This window comes from Diceros bicornis, chromosome 16, assembly GCF_020826845.1.
Source record: "Diceros bicornis minor isolate mBicDic1 chromosome 16, mDicBic1.mat.cur, whole genome shotgun sequence".
In the NCBI taxonomy this organism is placed as follows: domain Eukaryota; kingdom Metazoa; phylum Chordata; class Mammalia; order Perissodactyla; family Rhinocerotidae; genus Diceros; species Diceros bicornis.
The window spans coordinates 52830907-52850250 of NC_080755.1; the positions used below are offsets into that span (position 1 = coordinate 52830907).

A 19344-nucleotide genomic window follows, 5' to 3' on the forward strand; every position below is an offset into this window, starting at 1 on the left:
ATAACAATAGAGAAACCTGCCATGTGAAGAGCGAATATTGCCAGTCAAAACTGTAAGAAAGTAGTTGAGACCTGCACACAAGAGAAGATAATCAGGGAAACTATTAAGCCATGTAATTAACACTAGTTGATTTGCTTCTTTATTATTTTGGAGCGTATATTTTTTCATCATGATTTATGTCACGTTTAATTGAAAACTATATGTGACTTTACAAAATGCCATTTAAGAATTAATTTTCAAATTTCCTCATGGCTAGTAGATAACACAGGTTGTTAGTTATTTAGATGATTCATGCCCAGCTATACACTTGAAAAGAATTCAAATTTTTTTCTTCACATCTAATGTCCTTTATTCCAGGATACCGCAGTATGGTTCCTCATCATGTCTCCTTAGGCGTCTCTTGGCTGTGACAATTTCTCAGACTTTGCTTGTTTTGAACACCTTGTGAGTGTCGAGGAGTACCGGTGAGGTATATTGTAGGATGCTCTTCTACTGGAATTTGTCTGATGGGGTTATGGATTCTGAGGAGGAAAACTACATGTATAAAGTGCCATTTTCATTACATCATATTAAGGATGCATACTATCAACCTGACTCATCACTACCGATATTAAACTTGACCACCCAGCTAAGGTAGCGTTTGTCAGGTTTCTCCAATGTAAAGTTGACAGTTTCCCTCCCTCTTTCATACTGTACTCCTTGGAAGGAAGTCACTACGTGCAACTAATACTTAGAGTGAGTAGTTATGCTCCATCTACTGAGATCATGAAGTATCTTCATTAATTACTTGAAATTCTTCTGCACAGAGGGTATATATTTTTTGTGTGTGTGAGGAAGATCGGCCCTGAGCTAACATCTGCCAATCCTCCTCTTTTTGCTGAGGAAGACTGGCCCTGGGCTAACATCCATGCCCATCTTCCTCTACTTTATATGGGATGCCGCCACAGCATGGCTTGACAAGTGGTGCATCAGTGCGCGCCTGGGATCCAAACCGAGGAACCCCAAGCCACGGCAGCGGAGCGTACGCAGTTAACCGCTTGCACCACCGGGCCAATCCCGGGCTAGCGGAGCAAACGCACTAACCGCTTATGCCACCGGGCCGGCCCCGAGGGTATATATTTTAAACTCAGTCAATTGTGTGATTAAAAGCCATCTGTCATTCTACAAGGTTTGATTAACATTATAATCATCAACATTACCTCTCTTGCTTTTCCCACTCTACTTATCATTTTTACCAGTATAGATAGAAAGCATTATTTCTTTGAATTATCTCAAACACTTAGACACATATTCTATTATATAACTACACTACAATTTATTTGAACATTATCCTGCTGATAGACACTGTCCCCAATTTTCAATATTGCAAAGAATGCTGCAATTAAGCATACCTCTTACAGTAAAATTGGGAGATTTTCAGAACGACAAACAGTGGAATGATGACCCGTTACAAAATTATTTTGGTGCATTGCCATTACCCTTCTTTCTTTTTTTTTTTTTTTAATGAATAGGATGCAATAGAATAGAATAGGAGAGGGTAGAGAATACATCACAATAAAGTACTTCAGAAGCAGTAAGGCAAATCATTGTTTTGAAAAAAAGTATTTTAATTTTTCCCTATGTGTGTACATACATGTATGTGCATCCATGAATATAGCAAGTCTTAGTGAAAAATGTATTTCAAACTCTTTTATGTACAAATAAGTTTGAAAGCCATCTCTGTTAAGTGGAATTTCTGGAATAAATGGTATTTTCAACTTCATAAGATAGTGGTAAATTGTCTATAACAATTTAGATGCCCACCAGCAATGTATGAGAGTTCCTATTATCTCTAAATCCTCACAATTACCTGGTATTTTCATACTTACTTTATGCAAGTCTAAACAGGATAAAATAGCATCCTGTTGTTTGAGTGTCTATTTGCCCGATTACTACTGAGGATGAACATTTTTTTCATGTTTTTATTGGCAAATTGGGTTTCTTATATCCTTTGATCAAACATGGTTAGGGTTGTTGGCCTTTTATCTTTAACTTGTACATTATAATTAAACGTGTGTGTGAGTGTATATCTATATATATATCTAGATATACATATTTACATATTAATTTGTTTTTGGTGCCTTTTGTTAAAAAGAAGTTTTATAACTTTAATACAGCATAATTCACTAAACTTATCCTTTCTGGACCGAATTTTTTGTCTCTTGTCCAAGAAAACTTCCCTTGTTCTTATGTCACATAAGAACAGCTTTAAATTAAAACTAAGTTCTAACAGTTTTAAATTTTTGCTTTTCATCTGTCATTATTTAGAGTTTATTTGTATATGGTGTGGAATTAGAGATCTAATTTTATATTTTTAACCAACTGACAGAAGTAGTATTATAGCTACCACTTTAGAATTTATTAAGATGAATTCCACATCAGATACAAATACAGGTAAAAAACTTTAAATTCAAAACTTGGCTTTTGCTATTTTTAACAATAAAAATTGGAAATAATATCTAACAATAAGAAACAGATACATTGTTTATTCATAATGAAATACTACACAGCATTGAAAATGAATTAAGCCACATCTATGACAAGGATACATCTCATATATATAAAAGTTAATGGAAAAAACTTTAAAGGCATTGACTGCCCTTTTCTCTCCAACACAGCAAACTTCTTGAAAATATGATCTCTTTTTTCCTGACCACCTAATTCTCAAACAACTTCAATTGAGCCTTTGTTTCCACTACATCAGAGAGAAAGCTTTCACTTAGCCAATACTGCAAAATCCAATGACTATTTTTCAGTCTTCATCTTCCATAGCTTATCCATTCAATTTGTCTTTGTTAACTATGCCTTCCTTTGTAAACAGCTGTCATTTTTTGGATACTGTGAACATTACTCCTTCAGTTTTCCTCCTCCATCTCTGACCATAGAATGGTCACTATTTGGTTACTGAATTTTGGAGTTACTCAAAACTTGGTCCTTAGCCCTCTTCTCTTCACTCTATACTTTCTGTCTAGGCATTTTTAATCATACCCTTGGCTTCAGTTATCACCTATATGCAAAAGTCTCAACAAATTATAGCTTCAAATCCACGTATGTAACTCCAACCTTGACATATCCACTTGGATAATTCAAAGAAACACAAACTGAGTATGTTTAAAACCAAACTCATGATATCCCCCATGAGCCTTGTTTAGGTGGTAACCCTCCTAACTCCCTAGTGTTCACAATCTCAGGAGACAGCACCACCTTCCACTCAGGTATGCAAATCAGAGAACCAGGAGTCATTCTCTACACCCTATTCTTGTGCTGTGTAGCCATGTATTACTTTTTTGTTGTGCTCTTTTCAAATGCAAATCTGAACATCTCATCCCTTGTATAAAACCCTTCAGTGCCTCTCCCCCTTCCTAATCAAGACTAAAATCCTTAAGATGACTAACAAGGTGGTACACGGTACACTGCCTCCCTTTCTAGCCTTGTCTCATCGCACTTCCCCTTGTTTTATGGCATCTCACCACACTGGACTTCTTTTTCTTCAAGAAGCCCATGCTTCCTCTTTTTTTTTAAACAGTTATTTATTTATTTATTTATTTATTTATTTATTTATTTATTTATTTATTTAGTGAGGAAGATCAGCCCTGAGCTAACATCCATGCTAATCCTCCTCTTTTTGCTGAGGAAGACCAGCTCTGAGCTAACATCTATTGCCAATCCTCTTCCTTTTTTTTTTCCTTTTTCTCCCCAAAGCTCCAGTTAGAGAGTTGTATGTCATAGTTGCACATCCTTCTAGTTGCTGTATGTGGGACGTGGCCTCAGCATGGCCAGAGAAGCAGTGCGTCAGTGCGCGCCCAACGTCCGAACCCAGGCCGCCAGTAGCGGAGCGTGCACTTAACCCCTAAGCCACGGGGCCGACCCACCCATGGTTCCTCTTGCTACAAGACCTTCATAGGTACAGTTCCTCTCTATAGAATGCACTTCCAACCCACCCTCCATCCTCTCTCACCGCACTGTCTCGTAACATCTCCTTGCACTTTCAAGCATCACTTCCTCAGGGGCCATGCAGTCCAAATCAGAAACCGAAACCTTTACTTCAGTTTACCATTACACAGCAATGTCTTTGACTCTTTGGATTAATGTCTGTCTCTATCACTTAACCATAATTCCATGACAGCAAGTCAGGGCTTCTCCAGCACTCTTCACTGTCCCGGCACTCAAACCTTTGCTGAATAAATTATTTAGGATTATCATTTCAAAGATACAGGCAATATGCACTACAGCCACTAGAGGCTGCCTTGCTTCTCTTTTTATTCCTCCAGAACATACACAGGAACTGTGAAGATCTACAATACTTTAAAAAAAAGAGCAACTTTTATGCTTAAGTTATTTACTTTATATAAAATAGCAGTGATTCCAAAATATCTTCCTTCACATACTACTTATTTTATTATTGCCAAGAACATGTATATTAATCAATATTATTACTTAAGATTTATCTTTAAAGAGAATCATATTTTATTCAGGTTTACCGAAAAAGAAAACTTTGTCATGGTTGAATCATTTGGAAACCTCCAAAATAAATGAATAACTACTAAAAATTTTAAAAGACACATATCCATGTACCAATAAAATTTATTTAGCTTCTATCTGTGGAATGTTTACCACACACTGAAAAACAAAAATTAAATATTTCTAAAACTTTGTCAGCCAAAAACCTGCATTTAAAATGTTACTTGTGGTTATTTTAAGGCTATTAAGGCCAAAAATAACTTTTTATTTTAATTAAAATGACTGAAGTGCTTGGGGAAAAAAAGCAATCTTTTACATTTTCATTGCTAAGATACAAACTTCAATGACTATCCTGATTATTCAATGAATTATTAGCTGTAAAGACCTAGATTAATGCAAATCTTGCTAAGTAGAAAGAAAAATTCCCAACAATAGTAATAATAAATTATCATAAGTAGAGATCAGCAATTATTAATATTCTAGTATGTGTTACTTAAACATTGCAATTGATAAGTAAACCTCTATGTATTGTGGAAAAGAAAAGTACTTACTGAGAAACCTGGCCAGTTGATTTGTGGGCTTGGAAGGTCACATAAAGGTCACATAAACAAGTCCATGATTATAGGATACGAAATAGAATCAGGAATCTAGGGATTTGTATAGGAAGCCAATGACGGAAGAACTTCTACATCCAACTTCTTACAGCTCTCTGAGGAAACATATTTTAAACCTATTTTCAATTTACATTTTAGAAGTCAGACTCTAAATTAAAAATATTCCCTTTGGGCCCTACTGACTTAATTGCTTTTTCTGGCTTTAGCTACTAAATAGTTGGTATTTGTTTTGTTTTATTTTTAAAAACCTGTCCAAGATTCTCAATATATACTAATATTGCATTAGTCAATAACTGGCTATAATAATTTACTGTGTACTAGGTATCAGCACTATGACAAGCACATTCCTACTTCTGTGTACTTTCATTATCCCCTTGACAGATAAACACAAGTGAGGCTGAGAGAAGTAAGGTAACATTTTGAAGGTCTCACAGCAAATAATTGGTAGAACTGGGAAATGAACTTTAGGCTCTTCTATCTGATAAGTACAATCCTCTTCAGGGACCCTAAGTGCAGGATTTTTCTAAAATTCCCCGTTACAGAGATGAAAACATTGTATATAAACAATCCATTTCAAATCATGCCCTTTCCATGCCATTCACCTCCCCTCCCATTCCTCCATTCCAGAAATTGGTTCCATTTTCAATCTCTCTGCCAAATTCAATTACAATAAGGATTAGCAATTCTTTTTGCTAAGAAATATGTAACAGGATACACCATTGGCTATTTTGATCCTATATTCCTAAGATCAGGGATTGTTTTTTTCCTGTTTTTCTTCAATATACAGCACAGAAAATTATTTAGAATTCAAACATCAGATGCTAATGTTCTATTAAAAAATATTTCAAATTCTTAGTATTAACAAGCCCCAAAAAACTTCTCACAAAAACAAAACAAAAAACTCAAAGCCTCATTAAAATGAAAATTTTAATTTACTGAGACTGGGTAAACTGAAATTAAAGCCTACACTTAACTGTTGTCATATCTTTACATGTAAACCAATAACCTGACCTACAGTTATATAACAATGCTCTATTTTTATTCTCCACAGAGCTAAAGGAGATACATCACTGCTTCAACATACTATGTAACTTACCTGATAACATAATTCCTGCTACCTATTTATTTTGGTGCTTAAAGGAAGCTATACAGAAAGAGAGTAAATCTAAAACCTGGAAAAGTAGCAATTTATGTGTGAAGAAAATAGAAGCTCTTAGGAATAGCAGTCTAATACTGTTCACCAGACACTAACATTCCCTTTACCATCCCGGACAGTAATCAAGGAATGACACGAAAGATAAATGTTGAACTTCCAAACTTAGTATACTTACTTTATGTGCTAACGTTTGAAAAAGGAAATCAAAACTATCTAAACTATCTACGTTTTAAAATAAAGTTCCACAGTCAATACCTTAATTCCAGCCTAAATGAACAAGTCAGAAAGGTTGCAAGGCATAATGGGAAAAGAATGGCTTTGGACTTAAGAGAACTGATTTTAATTCCTTTGAATACTTATTAGTGGAACTGACTTGCCACGTCATTGAACGACTCTAGGCTTCACTGTACGTATCTCTCTACTGATGGAGCTGCACTTGATATTTTGAAAAGTCCCTGTTGTGCAAATTGTATATTAAATCCTAAGTGTTTACTGAGTCTCTAATAGTCTGTGATTCAAGTCGAGGCTACAAGGGTGTTCACAGATCCAAGCAAATCCAAACCTCCGAGTTCCATTTTCCATCTACTCTCTCCACCTCCCACAGCCCACCCCACCCCGCCCGGCCCGCCCTTTTAGAGCACTAACTCGGTGCCCAGAAGGCGCTCTCCCAAAGTGCAAGACGCCGGTGCTGTCGCCAGGCCTCCAGGGCGAGCAGGCACAAGGCTGAGAAGGGAAAGAAGAGAAAGGAAGCCAAATTCTGAGTACTGCCCTGGGCACCTGCTACACGTGCGGAGGGAATGTCACCAATTGGCAGCACAGAGCAAAAGAAAGCGAAGCGCGCCAAGACACAGCGCGTCCGCGGGCATGAGGCCAGTTTCGGTGCCACCGCGCCTCCGCGCACTGGTCCCCGGGTTTCACCTGGGGCTTATCCGGGTCACGCCTGATCTCGAAAATAAGGCCTCCTCAGCGCGAAGACAGGACCCAGCTGTCGGGCAGAGCTCCCCCCCGCCCCCGACCCTTCAAAAGATAGCCAAGAGACGGTTGCTAAACCACCGTGATAACCGCTCCAAGGAAACCGAGGAACACCCCCGACACCTACCTGGCCAGCGGCTGCTATCGCGATAATTCCAGGACCAGTCCTCCGTAACGCCTGCCCCTCCCTTCTTCTCCGGCCAATCAAACAGGAGTGGAGGCGGGGTTTTGCCTTTGAGCGGGGAGCGGGGCCTTTCATCTTTGCTCGCTGGTGTGGACAACAGGCGGGGCTGGGGCGGGGCTGGGGCGGGAGAGGGGCAGGACACGCGCCGTTTCTCGCGAGACTGGAGACCAGGAAGACGCCTGCAGAGCCCAACTGCTGGTGCAGCAGCGGCTGAGGCAGCGGATGGTGCTGCGTCCGGAGCCTCTGCCTCCGAGCCTACGCCTGGTCTCCGGGTGGGCAGGCGGGACGTGGCCAGGCCAGGACTGTGGAGGTGTGCAGTGCCTGCTGAGGCTTAGGGGGGATTCAGGCTGAGGCCTGTCAGAGCCAGTCAGGGAGGTGCCCGTACTCCCGATAGGATAAGATGGCGGCGATGGCGCCTGGAGGTAGTGGCAGTGGTGGCGGCGGGGTGAATCCGTTCCTCAGCGATTCAGACGAGGACGACGACGAGGTAGCGGCGACCGAGGAGCGACGGGCAGGACTTCGGCTGGGTTCCGGGGGCGGCCTAGATCCTGGCTCTGCTGACTCGCTGTCGCCCCAGGACCCCGTGGCCTTAGGCGGCAGTGCGCGGCCAGGGCTCCCTGGAGAGGCGGCGGCGGCTGCGGTGGCGCTGGGGGGCAGCGGGGAGACCCCGGGCCGGTTGTCAATAGATGCGATCGCGGCTCAGCTGTTGCGCGACCAGTACTTGCTGACCGCCCTGGAGCTGCACACCGAGCTGTTAGAGAGCGGCCGCGAGCTGCCTCGGCTGCGCGACTACTTCTCCAATCCTGGCAACTTCGAGAGGCAGAGTGGGACCCCGCCGGGGATGGGGGCGCCGGGGTTCCCTGGAGCAGCCGGCGTGGGAGGCGCAGGAGGTCGGGAGCCGAGTACGACGTCGGGCGGGGGACAGCTCAGTAAGTGAACGCAGCCTGTCACTCGGGCAGGGTTGTTGGGATAGTGGGGGAGGGGGTATTTGGGGGCGGGTACTGAGTATTAGGAACGTTTTTGAGGGAGAGGATTGGAGGGGATGGGGGTCTTTTGCGGTGGAAGCAAAAGGATTTGGCAGTGACTGTTCTTTCTGCCTGCCCCCGAGCCTTGGCTGGAGTTGTATTTGCTCCTGGCTCCCTTATTGGTATCGGTATCTATAAAATATCCAGAGTTTCTAGTTCACTGGTTATTACGGGACTCCAGAAGGCTCCCTTGCAAACTGGCTTATCGCTTTAACTTTTTTTCCTTTTCCTCCAATCTCCTGAATCACCCCTACCAGGAAACAGTGCTTCTTAAATTGCTCGTGGTAATTCTTTGACTCCAAGTCAAGAGAGAGAAAAGAGTAGGAAATGTTGCTCTCTTCGCAAAGTCAGATCCACTAAAGAAGCTTTGTCTTTGGGATGACATTCTTACTCAAACATTGGATTTTCTGTTGCGTAAAATGCGTTCTGTTTAAATAAAGTCGGTTTAATTCAATTTCGATGCCTTAATTTCAATAGTTTCCAAAATTACAGGAAATCTAAGGAGCAGGGCAGGCAAATTCTGGCTGCAGTCTGTCCTGTGGTCCCACCGCGTCGCTGGCTTTTTTCTCTGCAGAAGTTAAGAATTTACTTTTTTACTTTGTTATAATCATTTTTAGCAGTATAGAGTAATCGTTTACTCCATCATGTATTTATAAGCGTTTCTTATGGCTTAAAGACGTACCATCAAGGATGTATACTGGATTCCCAGTATCCCCTTTTGGGAGGCATCTTGGGTTTTCCCTTACTAATGGTATGAGATGTTTTAGTGTTAGATGAAACCAGCTGGAATTTACTAACGAATGTTAAATATACAATTTTAAAATTGTATAACCAGAGACTTAGATTGCCAAACTTAGATTTAGTGAAAGTGCAGAATGCATTTTCTATCAAGGTAAATCCTAAGCAGATTTCCCTCTTGGATATGGAATTTTCTCAGTAGGTATAGCTTCCTTCCTCAATGTATAGGATAATCTTCCTTTTCAGGAAGAAATTTTCTCATTACTGGCCTTTAAGACTATAATGTGTAACAGAGCAATGTAACAAAATTATTATGTAGTTGGGTTTTTTTTTGTTTGAAGATTTCTGAATTATCTAATAATGATTTTCACGTGACAAGATGTACTACTTTCTCAAGACCCAGCTCAAATGGCATCTTTGTAAGTGCTTCCCGCACTCTCCATGCTTGTTAGTTGCTTGGTTCTTTAATTGTGCTACTTTCAAATCTCAGCCATAGCCTCTAACTGTTTTAATTTGTTGACGGTATCATTTTTCTCCATTAGATAGTCACTTCTTGTGGGACATCTTTATATTCCTCACACTTTGTACAGTCCCTAGCCTATTGTTGAACATAACTGACTTGCATCTGCTATGTTTTTCTATTGTATTAATATAATGAAATGGGTTATTCCTTACTTAATAACTTTATTCTATGTAATTTAAAAGAATTTCTTAACCTTTTCAGCCTACCTTATGATTTGATATCACTGTTTATAGTGAAAATTTCTCTTAAAAACTTTTTGTTTAGAAATACCTTTATAATTTAGACTCTTTAAATATAGCAGTGTAATAGAGTAATAATTGACTTTTCAATGCCTTTGCATCATACATCTTTATAGTTTCTTGAAATAACAAGTCCTGTGATTAAAAAATCACAATTTAATTACAATCAAATATTCATGTGCACCTGTGCTTTTCTATTATCCTCATTATTTGCTGAACATATATATATTTTCAAGTTAATACAAAGCAAATGAGCAATAGAGAAAAAAATCAAACTTATCCATAATCCTGCCAGTGGTATTTGCCTGTCCTGTCTTTTCTATGCATGTATTTTAAAAGGCAAGAATTGGATTAAGCTGTTTTATATAGCTTTATATTATTTGACAGGCACTATAATTTTTACCATCAGTGTAAAAATTATGTAAAGTTTTGATGTACAATTGCATACCATAAAATGCACCCATTTTAAGTGTACAGTTTGAGGAGTTTTGAAAAACTAATCACTACCACAATTAAAATATAGAAAATTTTTATTGTCCCCAGAATTCCTTCATTTTTCTTTGCATTCAGTATCCCCAGTCTGACCTTTAGACCACCACTGATCACTATAGAACAGGATTTCGCAACCTGGGCCTGGGTACTATTGAAATGTTGGGCCTGATACTTTGTTGTGGCTACTGTCCTGTGCATTCTAGAATGTTTAACAGCATCCCTGGCCTCTCTGTCCACTAGATGCCAGTAGCAACCATCCCCGCCCCATCTCCCAAGTTGTGACAATCAAAGATGTCTCCAGCATTGACCAGGGAAGGGGAGGGCAAAATTTCCCCAATTGAGAACCACTTCTATACATAAGTTTTGCCTCTTCTAAATTTCATGTAATTGGGATCATGGAGCATATATTCTTTTATGTCTGGCTTCTTTTTCTCAGCATAATATTCTTGAAATTCATCCATGTTTTTGTGTGGATTAGTAGTTCATTGCTCTTTTGGTTTATCCTTTTATCTGTTGTTAGACATTTGTGTTTTTTCTAGTTTCGGGCTATATGAATAAAACCCGTGAACATGCTTGTACAGATTTTGCATGGACATATGTTTTCATTTCTTTTGGGTAATACCTAGGAATAGAATTGCTGGGTCATATAGTCAGTATATATTTAAGTTTATAAGAAACTGTCAAACTGTTTTCCAAAGTGGTTACACCATTTAAAATTCCCGTTCCCAGTGTGTGAGAATTCCAATTTATATACATCCCCCAAACACTTGGTATTTTCAGGCTTTTTATTTAACTCATTCTAGTGAGAGTGTTGTGGTATCTCATTGTGGTTTTCCTTTTCATTTCCCTGAGAACTAGTGATGCTGAGCGCTCCTTCTGAGCTTTTTGCCATTAGCATAGCTTGGTTTTTTTTGGTCTCCTTATTGAGTTGTAGTGCTTTGTATGTTCTGGACCCAGGTTCTTTATCAATATGTGTTTTGCAAATACTTTCTCCCAGTATAGTTGCCTTTTCATTTTTTTAACAGTGTGTCTGATGAACAAAAGTTTTTAATTTCATCAAGTCCAGTTAATCAATTTTTCTCTTTAATGATTCATGCTTTTTGTGTCCTATGTAAGAAATATGTGCCTATCTCAAGGTTGTAAAACGTTTCTCCTATATTTTCTTCTAGAAGTTTTATAGTTTTAGCTTTTACATTTAGATCTATGATGTCAGGACTGCATTTTAATAACGGTATCATAAAAAGAAGAAATATTTCTTAAATATTCCTCCTATAAACCTGCAGACATTTATAGCACAAACTTTAGTACAGTTTAAATACAAATGCATTGTATATGTCAAAATATCAATGCCTGCAAATGTCTTAATCCAGTTAGAAAATAGATAAATGCTAAAATAAAACTGTAAAACTGGATTTAGTACTGTGTTTTGAAGATTTTGACTAAGCTCCTGATCACACAAACTATATTTTACAAATTCTAAGGATGAATCTTTCTCTAGGATTGGACTACTGCCTGTTTTTAAAGGTCCTCTATATTCAATTCTAGCTTGTTGATTGTTGCTAGTTGGGTTATGATTTTATAATAATAAGAACTTTTTGGTTAATTATAAACAGTAATATAAAGATTGGTAGTATAGATTATCTAAAACATTAAATTATTTTTATCTGTTTTTGTATATATTTTGTTTGATGTGTATCTGATCTGAACATTTATAATTGTTAAGAATAATTGTATAATCAAAAGTAGTTTCCTTTATTTGATGATGTCTGAAAACAGTTTAATTTCGCAAGATTTACTGAATTACTTACCTAAAAGTCTGTTGACCAAGGTTAGTACTATAGTATAGTAATGCTTTTAAAATACTTTAAGAAGTCTTCATACTATATTTAATCTTTTTTTCTTGATGAAAAGAGTAATCCATATTTATAACATTCAAATATTAAAAGAATTATAGCTATAAGTTTAATGTTTCCAGTAGAAGAATTTCTATTAACTGAATAAAATTACTTTTAAGAAATGCTCTAAAGAAGTCTTAGTGTTTGATAAATTGTTGTAGCATCATTGCAATGTTCCTGCTAAATCTAGTTGATGAACTAATTAGGTCTTTTATATTTAATATGACTTGTTTGAATGTACGCATACACATTATTTATCTATTTTTCCCCTGTATTTTTCCCAATTGAGCCAGAATAACTTCCATTTAGTAATTGTTTCGCTTTCCAGTTAGATTGCAAGATAAAAATTGTGGCAATGTCATTGATTAACACTGAGCAGATTACAGCCGGAGGAATGCTGGTTCCACTTGAAGCCTTAGAGTTCTAATCAAAATTGGACTGTAATTTCTTAGGATGAGCCCAGTTTTTTGTTTAGTAAAGACAGTAGGTGGTCAAATAGGGAAGACAAGTAATTTACATTTTTCACTGATGGATTTCTTATATTCTATATTCACCATGCCTTCAAATTTTTATAAGGCGGCTTGTCCGGAGGCAGTCATTTGTGATTGAATGTGGTAATTTCACTTGTAAGCCTGCAGCCTTCTTGAGTTATTTTCCTCCTTTTTAAAATTTTCTGTTTCATGATCCTACTTATCTTTTCTCAGAACTCTTAAAGAGTACATAGCTCACTGTTCCTTTTTTAGTATCACCAATGCTAAGATGTCATGACTACAATCTTCCAAAGTTCCCATCTCTTCTAACTTTCCGAAGTAGTTCCTCCCTGTTAGGTTGGAATTGGGTTTAGTGCTTCCTCCAGCTTCTGAGAGAAAATATCAACAGAATATTTCTAAAATGCGTTAGGCTCACTGCTTTTTGCTGAATGAGACTTTCCAGTATTGTCTGGACCATATAAATTCCTAAATTTAACTCTTGTATGACTGTCATTTTTCTTGCCTATGCCTTTGCAGTAGTTTTAAAATTATTATTAATGGGACCAGCCTGGTGGCATAGTGGTTAAGTTTGCGAAGTCCGCTTCAGCAGCCCGGGGTTTGTGGGTTCAAATCCCGGGTGGGGACCTACACACAGCTCATCAAGACATGCTGTGGCGGCATCCCATATACAAAATAGAGGAAGATTGGCACGGATGTTAGCTCAGGGCTAATCTTCCTTAGGCAAAAAAAAGGTAGGAAGATTGGCAACCGATGTTAGCTTAGGGCGAATCTTCCTCAGCAAAAAAATAAAATTGTTATTATTTCTTGTGGAAATTTAGTCAGATATTTTCACTGCATAGCACAATGACTTTCAGTTGGTATTCAATATTTTACATTAATCCATTTATTTATTAAATTATGTGATCAGTTAAGGATTGTAGGGAAAGATGTTTAATGCATGTCCTTGAGCTTATATTCTTAATGAAGAGGCAAGACTAACCCATGCAAGAACCATAGTATAGTCTTCTGTGGTACAGATAATAGTGTAAACATTCAGATATAGAAAAATCATTGTCAGGTGTAGTCATGAAATGACTCTTGTGAAGAAAGTAAAATTTAAATTTGACCCTCAAGGATGGGTGAAATTTTGAATGAATAGTAAACTTTATTCTTTGGCCATATTTAACTCTTCATCCTGAGTGAGAAAAAGGAAAAGGAAGTGAGGGTAAAGAAAAGATAATATTTATTTTATATTTTGCCTTGTTTAAAACATCTTCTGGGAACATGCTTACCATTATCTGGCTCTCCACTTAATAAAGTGATTCCATTTGGGTAGTTGTAAAAATATAGTATGACATTTCAAGCCATTGTGGTACTTGGGCTAAAAGGAAGCAAGATAGGGGTATTAATCAGGGAAAACAGACCTTATTTCTGTCAAAAATTAAAATTACACTTTCTTAAATTTATGCAGTGTTATAAACTAATGTTACCGCAATTAAAAAAAAACGATTAAAAAAAAATTACACTTTCTATTTTTCAAACAAGAAAGTTAGGGGTGATCTCCAGAATGTATGCTTGTTTGTTTTTTAAAAGTCTTGGTTAGAAAAACCTTCCACAATTGGTATAATTTTCATTTTGTTTAATATTTTCAGGTGAAAAACTAAATTTGGTTAATGTGTTTTTATATAGCTTGTAACTGTGTGGCCCCTCCCCTTGGTTTTATGATGATCAACTGAAAAAGAACATTTACCTTGGTCTAAAAATACAATCTTCTACCTAAATTACAAATATCAGTTGAGAAAGATCTTGAATATTGACAGCCTATTTTTTTCTTAAAGGTAGTTGTTTTTAATGGCTTCTACCTAAAAGTACTGTGAGATTTGATGATAAATTATGGTTTCTAAATTATTTATACCAAAAATATATTTGTTGATATTTAAGTAAATAGTGTTTTGCTAATTGGTCATATTTTGAACACAGTGACTCTTTGATTTTGGGGGGATTTGCATTAGTTTGTGGTTGATCTACTTCAATCCTTATCATATGAGTATTTGTTTCAATGTTTCAGTTAACTTTTTTTGAGATATGATTGACATATAATGTTAGTTTTAGATGTAAAACATAATGATTTGATATATTTATGTATTGTGAAATGATTACCACAAGTTTAGTTAACATCCATCACCACACAGTTAGAATTTTTTTTCTTGTGATGAGAACTTTTAAGGTCTACTCTCTTAGCAACTTTCAAATATACAATACAGTATTGTTAAATATAGTCACCATGCTGTACATTATATCCTCAGGACTTATTTATCTTATAACTGGAAGTTTCTACCTGCAATTAACTTTGACTCCCTAATTCCACATATACATATAGTTTCTACAAACTAAGGAAATCTGCACAGGAAAATCTGAACCAGTTGAGTGTAAATTGATTAATTTACTTTAAAAATAGAGGGCCAGCTCCATGGCCTAGTGGTTAAGTTTGGCACACTCTGCTTCAGCAGGCTAGGTTCACTTCCCAGGCGCGGACCTACATCACTCATCAGCAGCCATGCTGTGGTGGCAACCCACATACAAAGTAGAGGAAGATTGGCACAGATGTTAGCCCAGGGCAAATCTTCCTCAAGCAAAAAGAGGAAGATTGGCAATGGATGTTAGCTCAGGGCAAATCTTCCTCAGCAAAAAAAAAAAAAAAAAAAGTATGTGTATGTGTATATATATATATATATATATATATATATATATATATATATATATTCTTCAGATTTCTGAAAAATGAATACCCAGTGCAATTTAATACAGCAATGGTATTTGGTACGATTCAACAAAAGATAACACTTAACTACAGCAGGATCAAGAAGAATGTCCTAGAACTGGTATGTTTGGATTATAGCAAGATACATGACAGATCTCTCATGTTGGTGTGAACAAAATAGAGAAATATGGGCTTCATAAGAGTAGCTGTGGAACGAGATGTAACTGATAAAACAGCAGTAGGTCTGTGCCAGTCTATACCAACTACATTTTTGAGCTTGTTTGAAGATCACTGGATTTGTGGTACCAGGTCTGATCTTCAGTTCTGCCTCTGTCACCTTGGGTAGATCACTTAACCTTTTTGAGCCTTCTTTTTCTGTGTAAAGGAGAGTAATCATTTCTGTCCACTACTAGTCATAGGGTTTTAATGAAGTTCACATGAGAGGATGTATGAGAAAGAACTTCAAAAACTCATTTTATAATTACTTCTTTCTTTTATAAGAAAAAATATGAAGCAGTGAAGGAAGACTAGATCAGATTTGTTGATGATGAAAGATCGAAAAAGACAGGTGTTCTAACAATACTAATTCTTAGGGTTAAACTGGACTAATGGATAGATGGTGTCCTAATTAAAATAATAGCAGTTCCACCATATTTTTGCATACTGTTTAAACCATATTGCTAACTAAAAGAAATGGTTTAAAAAACAGGTACTCGGAACATCTGTGCTTGAAATTCACATGAAAATTTGATAGCATTTCTGTTTGAGTAGCTGCCATAAATAAGATCAAAGTCTGCTGATTTTAAAGGAAACAGCTACATAGTATAGTGGGTTAAGAGCGCAGAGTTTGTAATGAGACAACCTGGCTTAGATCCTATTTCTGCCACTTTTTTACCCTTGTGACCTTGAACAAATTACTTAATCTCTCTCTGCCTCCCTTTCTTCATATAAAAAAGGGGGATAATAGTACCTACTTCATAGGGCTGCTGTGAGAGTCTACTGAGTTAATATTTATTGTCTTAGGCAGTAAGTCTATGTAACTGTAAAATAAATTATTAAAAGGCAAACATTGGGCCAGCCCAGTGGCCTAGTGGTTAAGTTCGGCGTACTCCACTTTGGAGTCCCGGGTTCGGTTCCCGGGCTCGGACCTACACCACTCGTCTGTCAGTGGCCATGCTGTGGCAGTGGCTCACATACAAAAAGAGGAAAATTGGCAGCAGATGTTAGCTCATGGTGAATCTTCCTCAGCAAAAAAAAAAATGACAAACATTGTTAGGATTTTGTAATGGTTCATTAAATCTGCTACCATACAGTCAATGCACTGTATTTTATGTCTTTAAAGGCATCGTACTGACTTTTTTGCAGATATTTTAATTACATTCATGTAAGTTATGTTTTAAGTATGATTTCCTCTTTTTGAATTCTTCTTAGGCAATGGTTAGTTACTCAATTTTATAACTAACTGATGGGCAGAAAAGGAGATGTGTCTTTATTTGGAACTTAATATTTTTTAAAAATCAATATATGTTGCCATTTACAGAACAAATATTTTAAAAGCAAAGGAGGAGAGGTAGACAAATTAAGCTAAGGAACAGAATACAGCCTATAAAGAAACTCAGTGAGTCTTATTATAGGAAAAAGAGAGTAAAATCAGTGGGGGGAGGGTAGACTAATCAATAAATGATTTTTTTCCCTCCACAAAAATTAAATTATTTCTTTGTCCCCCACCATATGCACACGCACACACCAGTACAGTCTCCAAATGAATTAAAATACTAAATGTGGGAACTAGAACTTGGAAACTTTTTGAAGAAAATATTAAAACATATTTATGACCTTGAGATAAGGATTTCTTAAGACAGAAATCATAGACTTTAAAGAGATTGATAGATTTGGATCAAAATTAAAATTCCTATATGTAAAAAGGTAACATAAACAAAGTAAAAGACAAGCCGTAGACTGGGAGAATTGTACTTACCGTGTATGTAACGGTCAAAAAATATTTCAAATATAGAATTTATATAGAATACCTATGAATTTTTACGAAAAGAAAAATAACCTAATGAAAAATAGACAAAGAATATAGATAATTCAAAAAGAAACAAGCCAATGAAAAGATGCTCAAATTCACTAGTGATCATGGAAATGCATTTCACAACACCCAACATTTTGGCAAAAATGAAGATTTAGTACACAACACTTAGTACTGCCTGAAATATGGAGGAAGCAGGCACTCTCGTGCTGCCTGTAAGAGTGTTGATAGAACTACTTTGAAGAATATTTTGATAAAATCTAGTAAAGTTGAAGGTGTGCACACCCTTCAACCCAGTTTTTCCACATATAAGAATATATCTGGAACTGACAAGTATGCAAAACAAGGTGTGTACAAAGATAGTCACTTTATAGCAGCAGAACATTGGAAACGATCCTCTTAGCCATACACAATGGAAAAAATAGTTATGCTCTATTCATAAAATGGAAGTCTTAGCAGTCATTAATCAAATCTCAGATCTGTTGTACAGCATTACATACGCTATGGTACCATTATGTATATTTTCAAACACATAAAACAATACTGTATATTATTTGTGGGTACTTATATATGTGTATTACAAGTATAAAAGCATCAAGTGGAGTCACACACATCTATACTGTCATTGCCTTTGAGGAGAGAAACGTTAAGGACATGAACTTTTTCTCTAAGATGGTATTTCTTTTTAAATTTTGAAATTTTTGTGAAAAATGTTAACAGTTCATGTTGGGTGGTGTTTATATGTTGTTGTCCTTGGCATTTTTCTTTTTATAAAACAAAGCAGTATATACTGTGCTTTGTCAAAATTTGCATGTAATTAATTCTGGCAAAAGAAGGAAAATTTGTAATGGGAATTGACTCTACTATTCCACCATTAATTGGCACTTAATCCTATAATCTGTGAAGTGTGAATGGAGTTTGGTGTTTTTATGACATGAAATACCATCTTCTCTCTGGTATATGGACACAAAGATTATGTTTTGCCTAATAAGTTATTTCTTCATACGTCTGGCATATGTCTACCTTTTTTGTTACCTTATACTTAATATCAGTGTCTTATATCATCTATTAATTAAATTTGCAAAAAAAAAGTCATTCTTTGCTCACAAACTGTTGGTACATAGGTACCAGTTTATCCATTCTCAGTCTCCTGTTGCCATTTGTGACCTTGAGGATCAATTTTTTTTGGAAGAGAAATCTTCAGAATCAAGTAATAATTCTTAGTATAATATGGACACAGATCTCTTTTAGGATATATTTAGCATGTTTCAAGTGAACAAAATGATTTTATATCAATAGCTTTCTAGTTTATTGGATGGGGTGTCTTGTAAATATTCTGTATATGTGTATGGAAGTAGAATTACCATTAGAAAAGCACCTAACAACAGTCTTAAAGTTTCCAGTTTTTTTAGTCAGGAGTAGCTCCTTATGGACATTCTTTACAGTCATGCTTAAGATTGAAGCTTTTTTTTTCCTTTAGGGACAGATGTGGGAATAAGGAGAGTTGACCAAAGAAAGTAAAGTGGAATGATAAAAGTTATGAATCTATCACCAAAATCTCTAGTCACATTTTATTATTGTTCTTAATGATCAATATTTGCATTTTGTACTCTTTAAGTCGTCACAATAGTGAGAATACTGATTTTTGTCTCCTAAACCTTTAAATAAGATGTCCATATCCAAAAGGTAGCCTGTATTAATAGGTGATTTTTCAATCTATCATCTCACTGGACTCTTCCCTAA

General features: G+C 36.8%; 2 protein-coding genes across 8 annotated transcripts in view; one reads left to right on the forward strand and one right to left on the reverse strand.

Moving 5' to 3' along the window:
* Positions 1 to 7276, reverse strand: part of PIGN (phosphatidylinositol glycan anchor biosynthesis class N) — a 118102-nt gene extending 110826 nt beyond the window's left edge. For 2 of the 3 annotated variants that reach the window (XM_058557258.1, XM_058557257.1), the window contains exon 1: positions 7189 to 7276. The gene's annotated coding sequence lies outside the window, so the exon portion shown is untranslated. Of the gene's footprint in view, positions 1 to 5051; positions 5210 to 7188 lie in introns of all 3 variants that reach the window. The other variant, XM_058557255.1, reaches the window with a different exon arrangement.
* Positions 7277 to 7619: 343 nt separating this feature from the next.
* Positions 7620 to 19344, forward strand: part of RELCH (RAB11 binding and LisH domain, coiled-coil and HEAT repeat containing) — a 115572-nt gene continuing 103847 nt past the window's right edge. For all 5 annotated transcript variants that reach the window (XR_009222465.1, XM_058557259.1, XM_058557260.1 and 2 more), the window contains exon 1: positions 7620 to 8355. Coding sequence is in view for 4 of the 5 variants with exons in the window: in XM_058557259.1 (XP_058413242.1) it covers positions 7827 to 8355 (529 nt within the window). In the remaining variant the exon portion in view is untranslated. The remainder of the gene's footprint in view (positions 8356 to 19344) is intronic.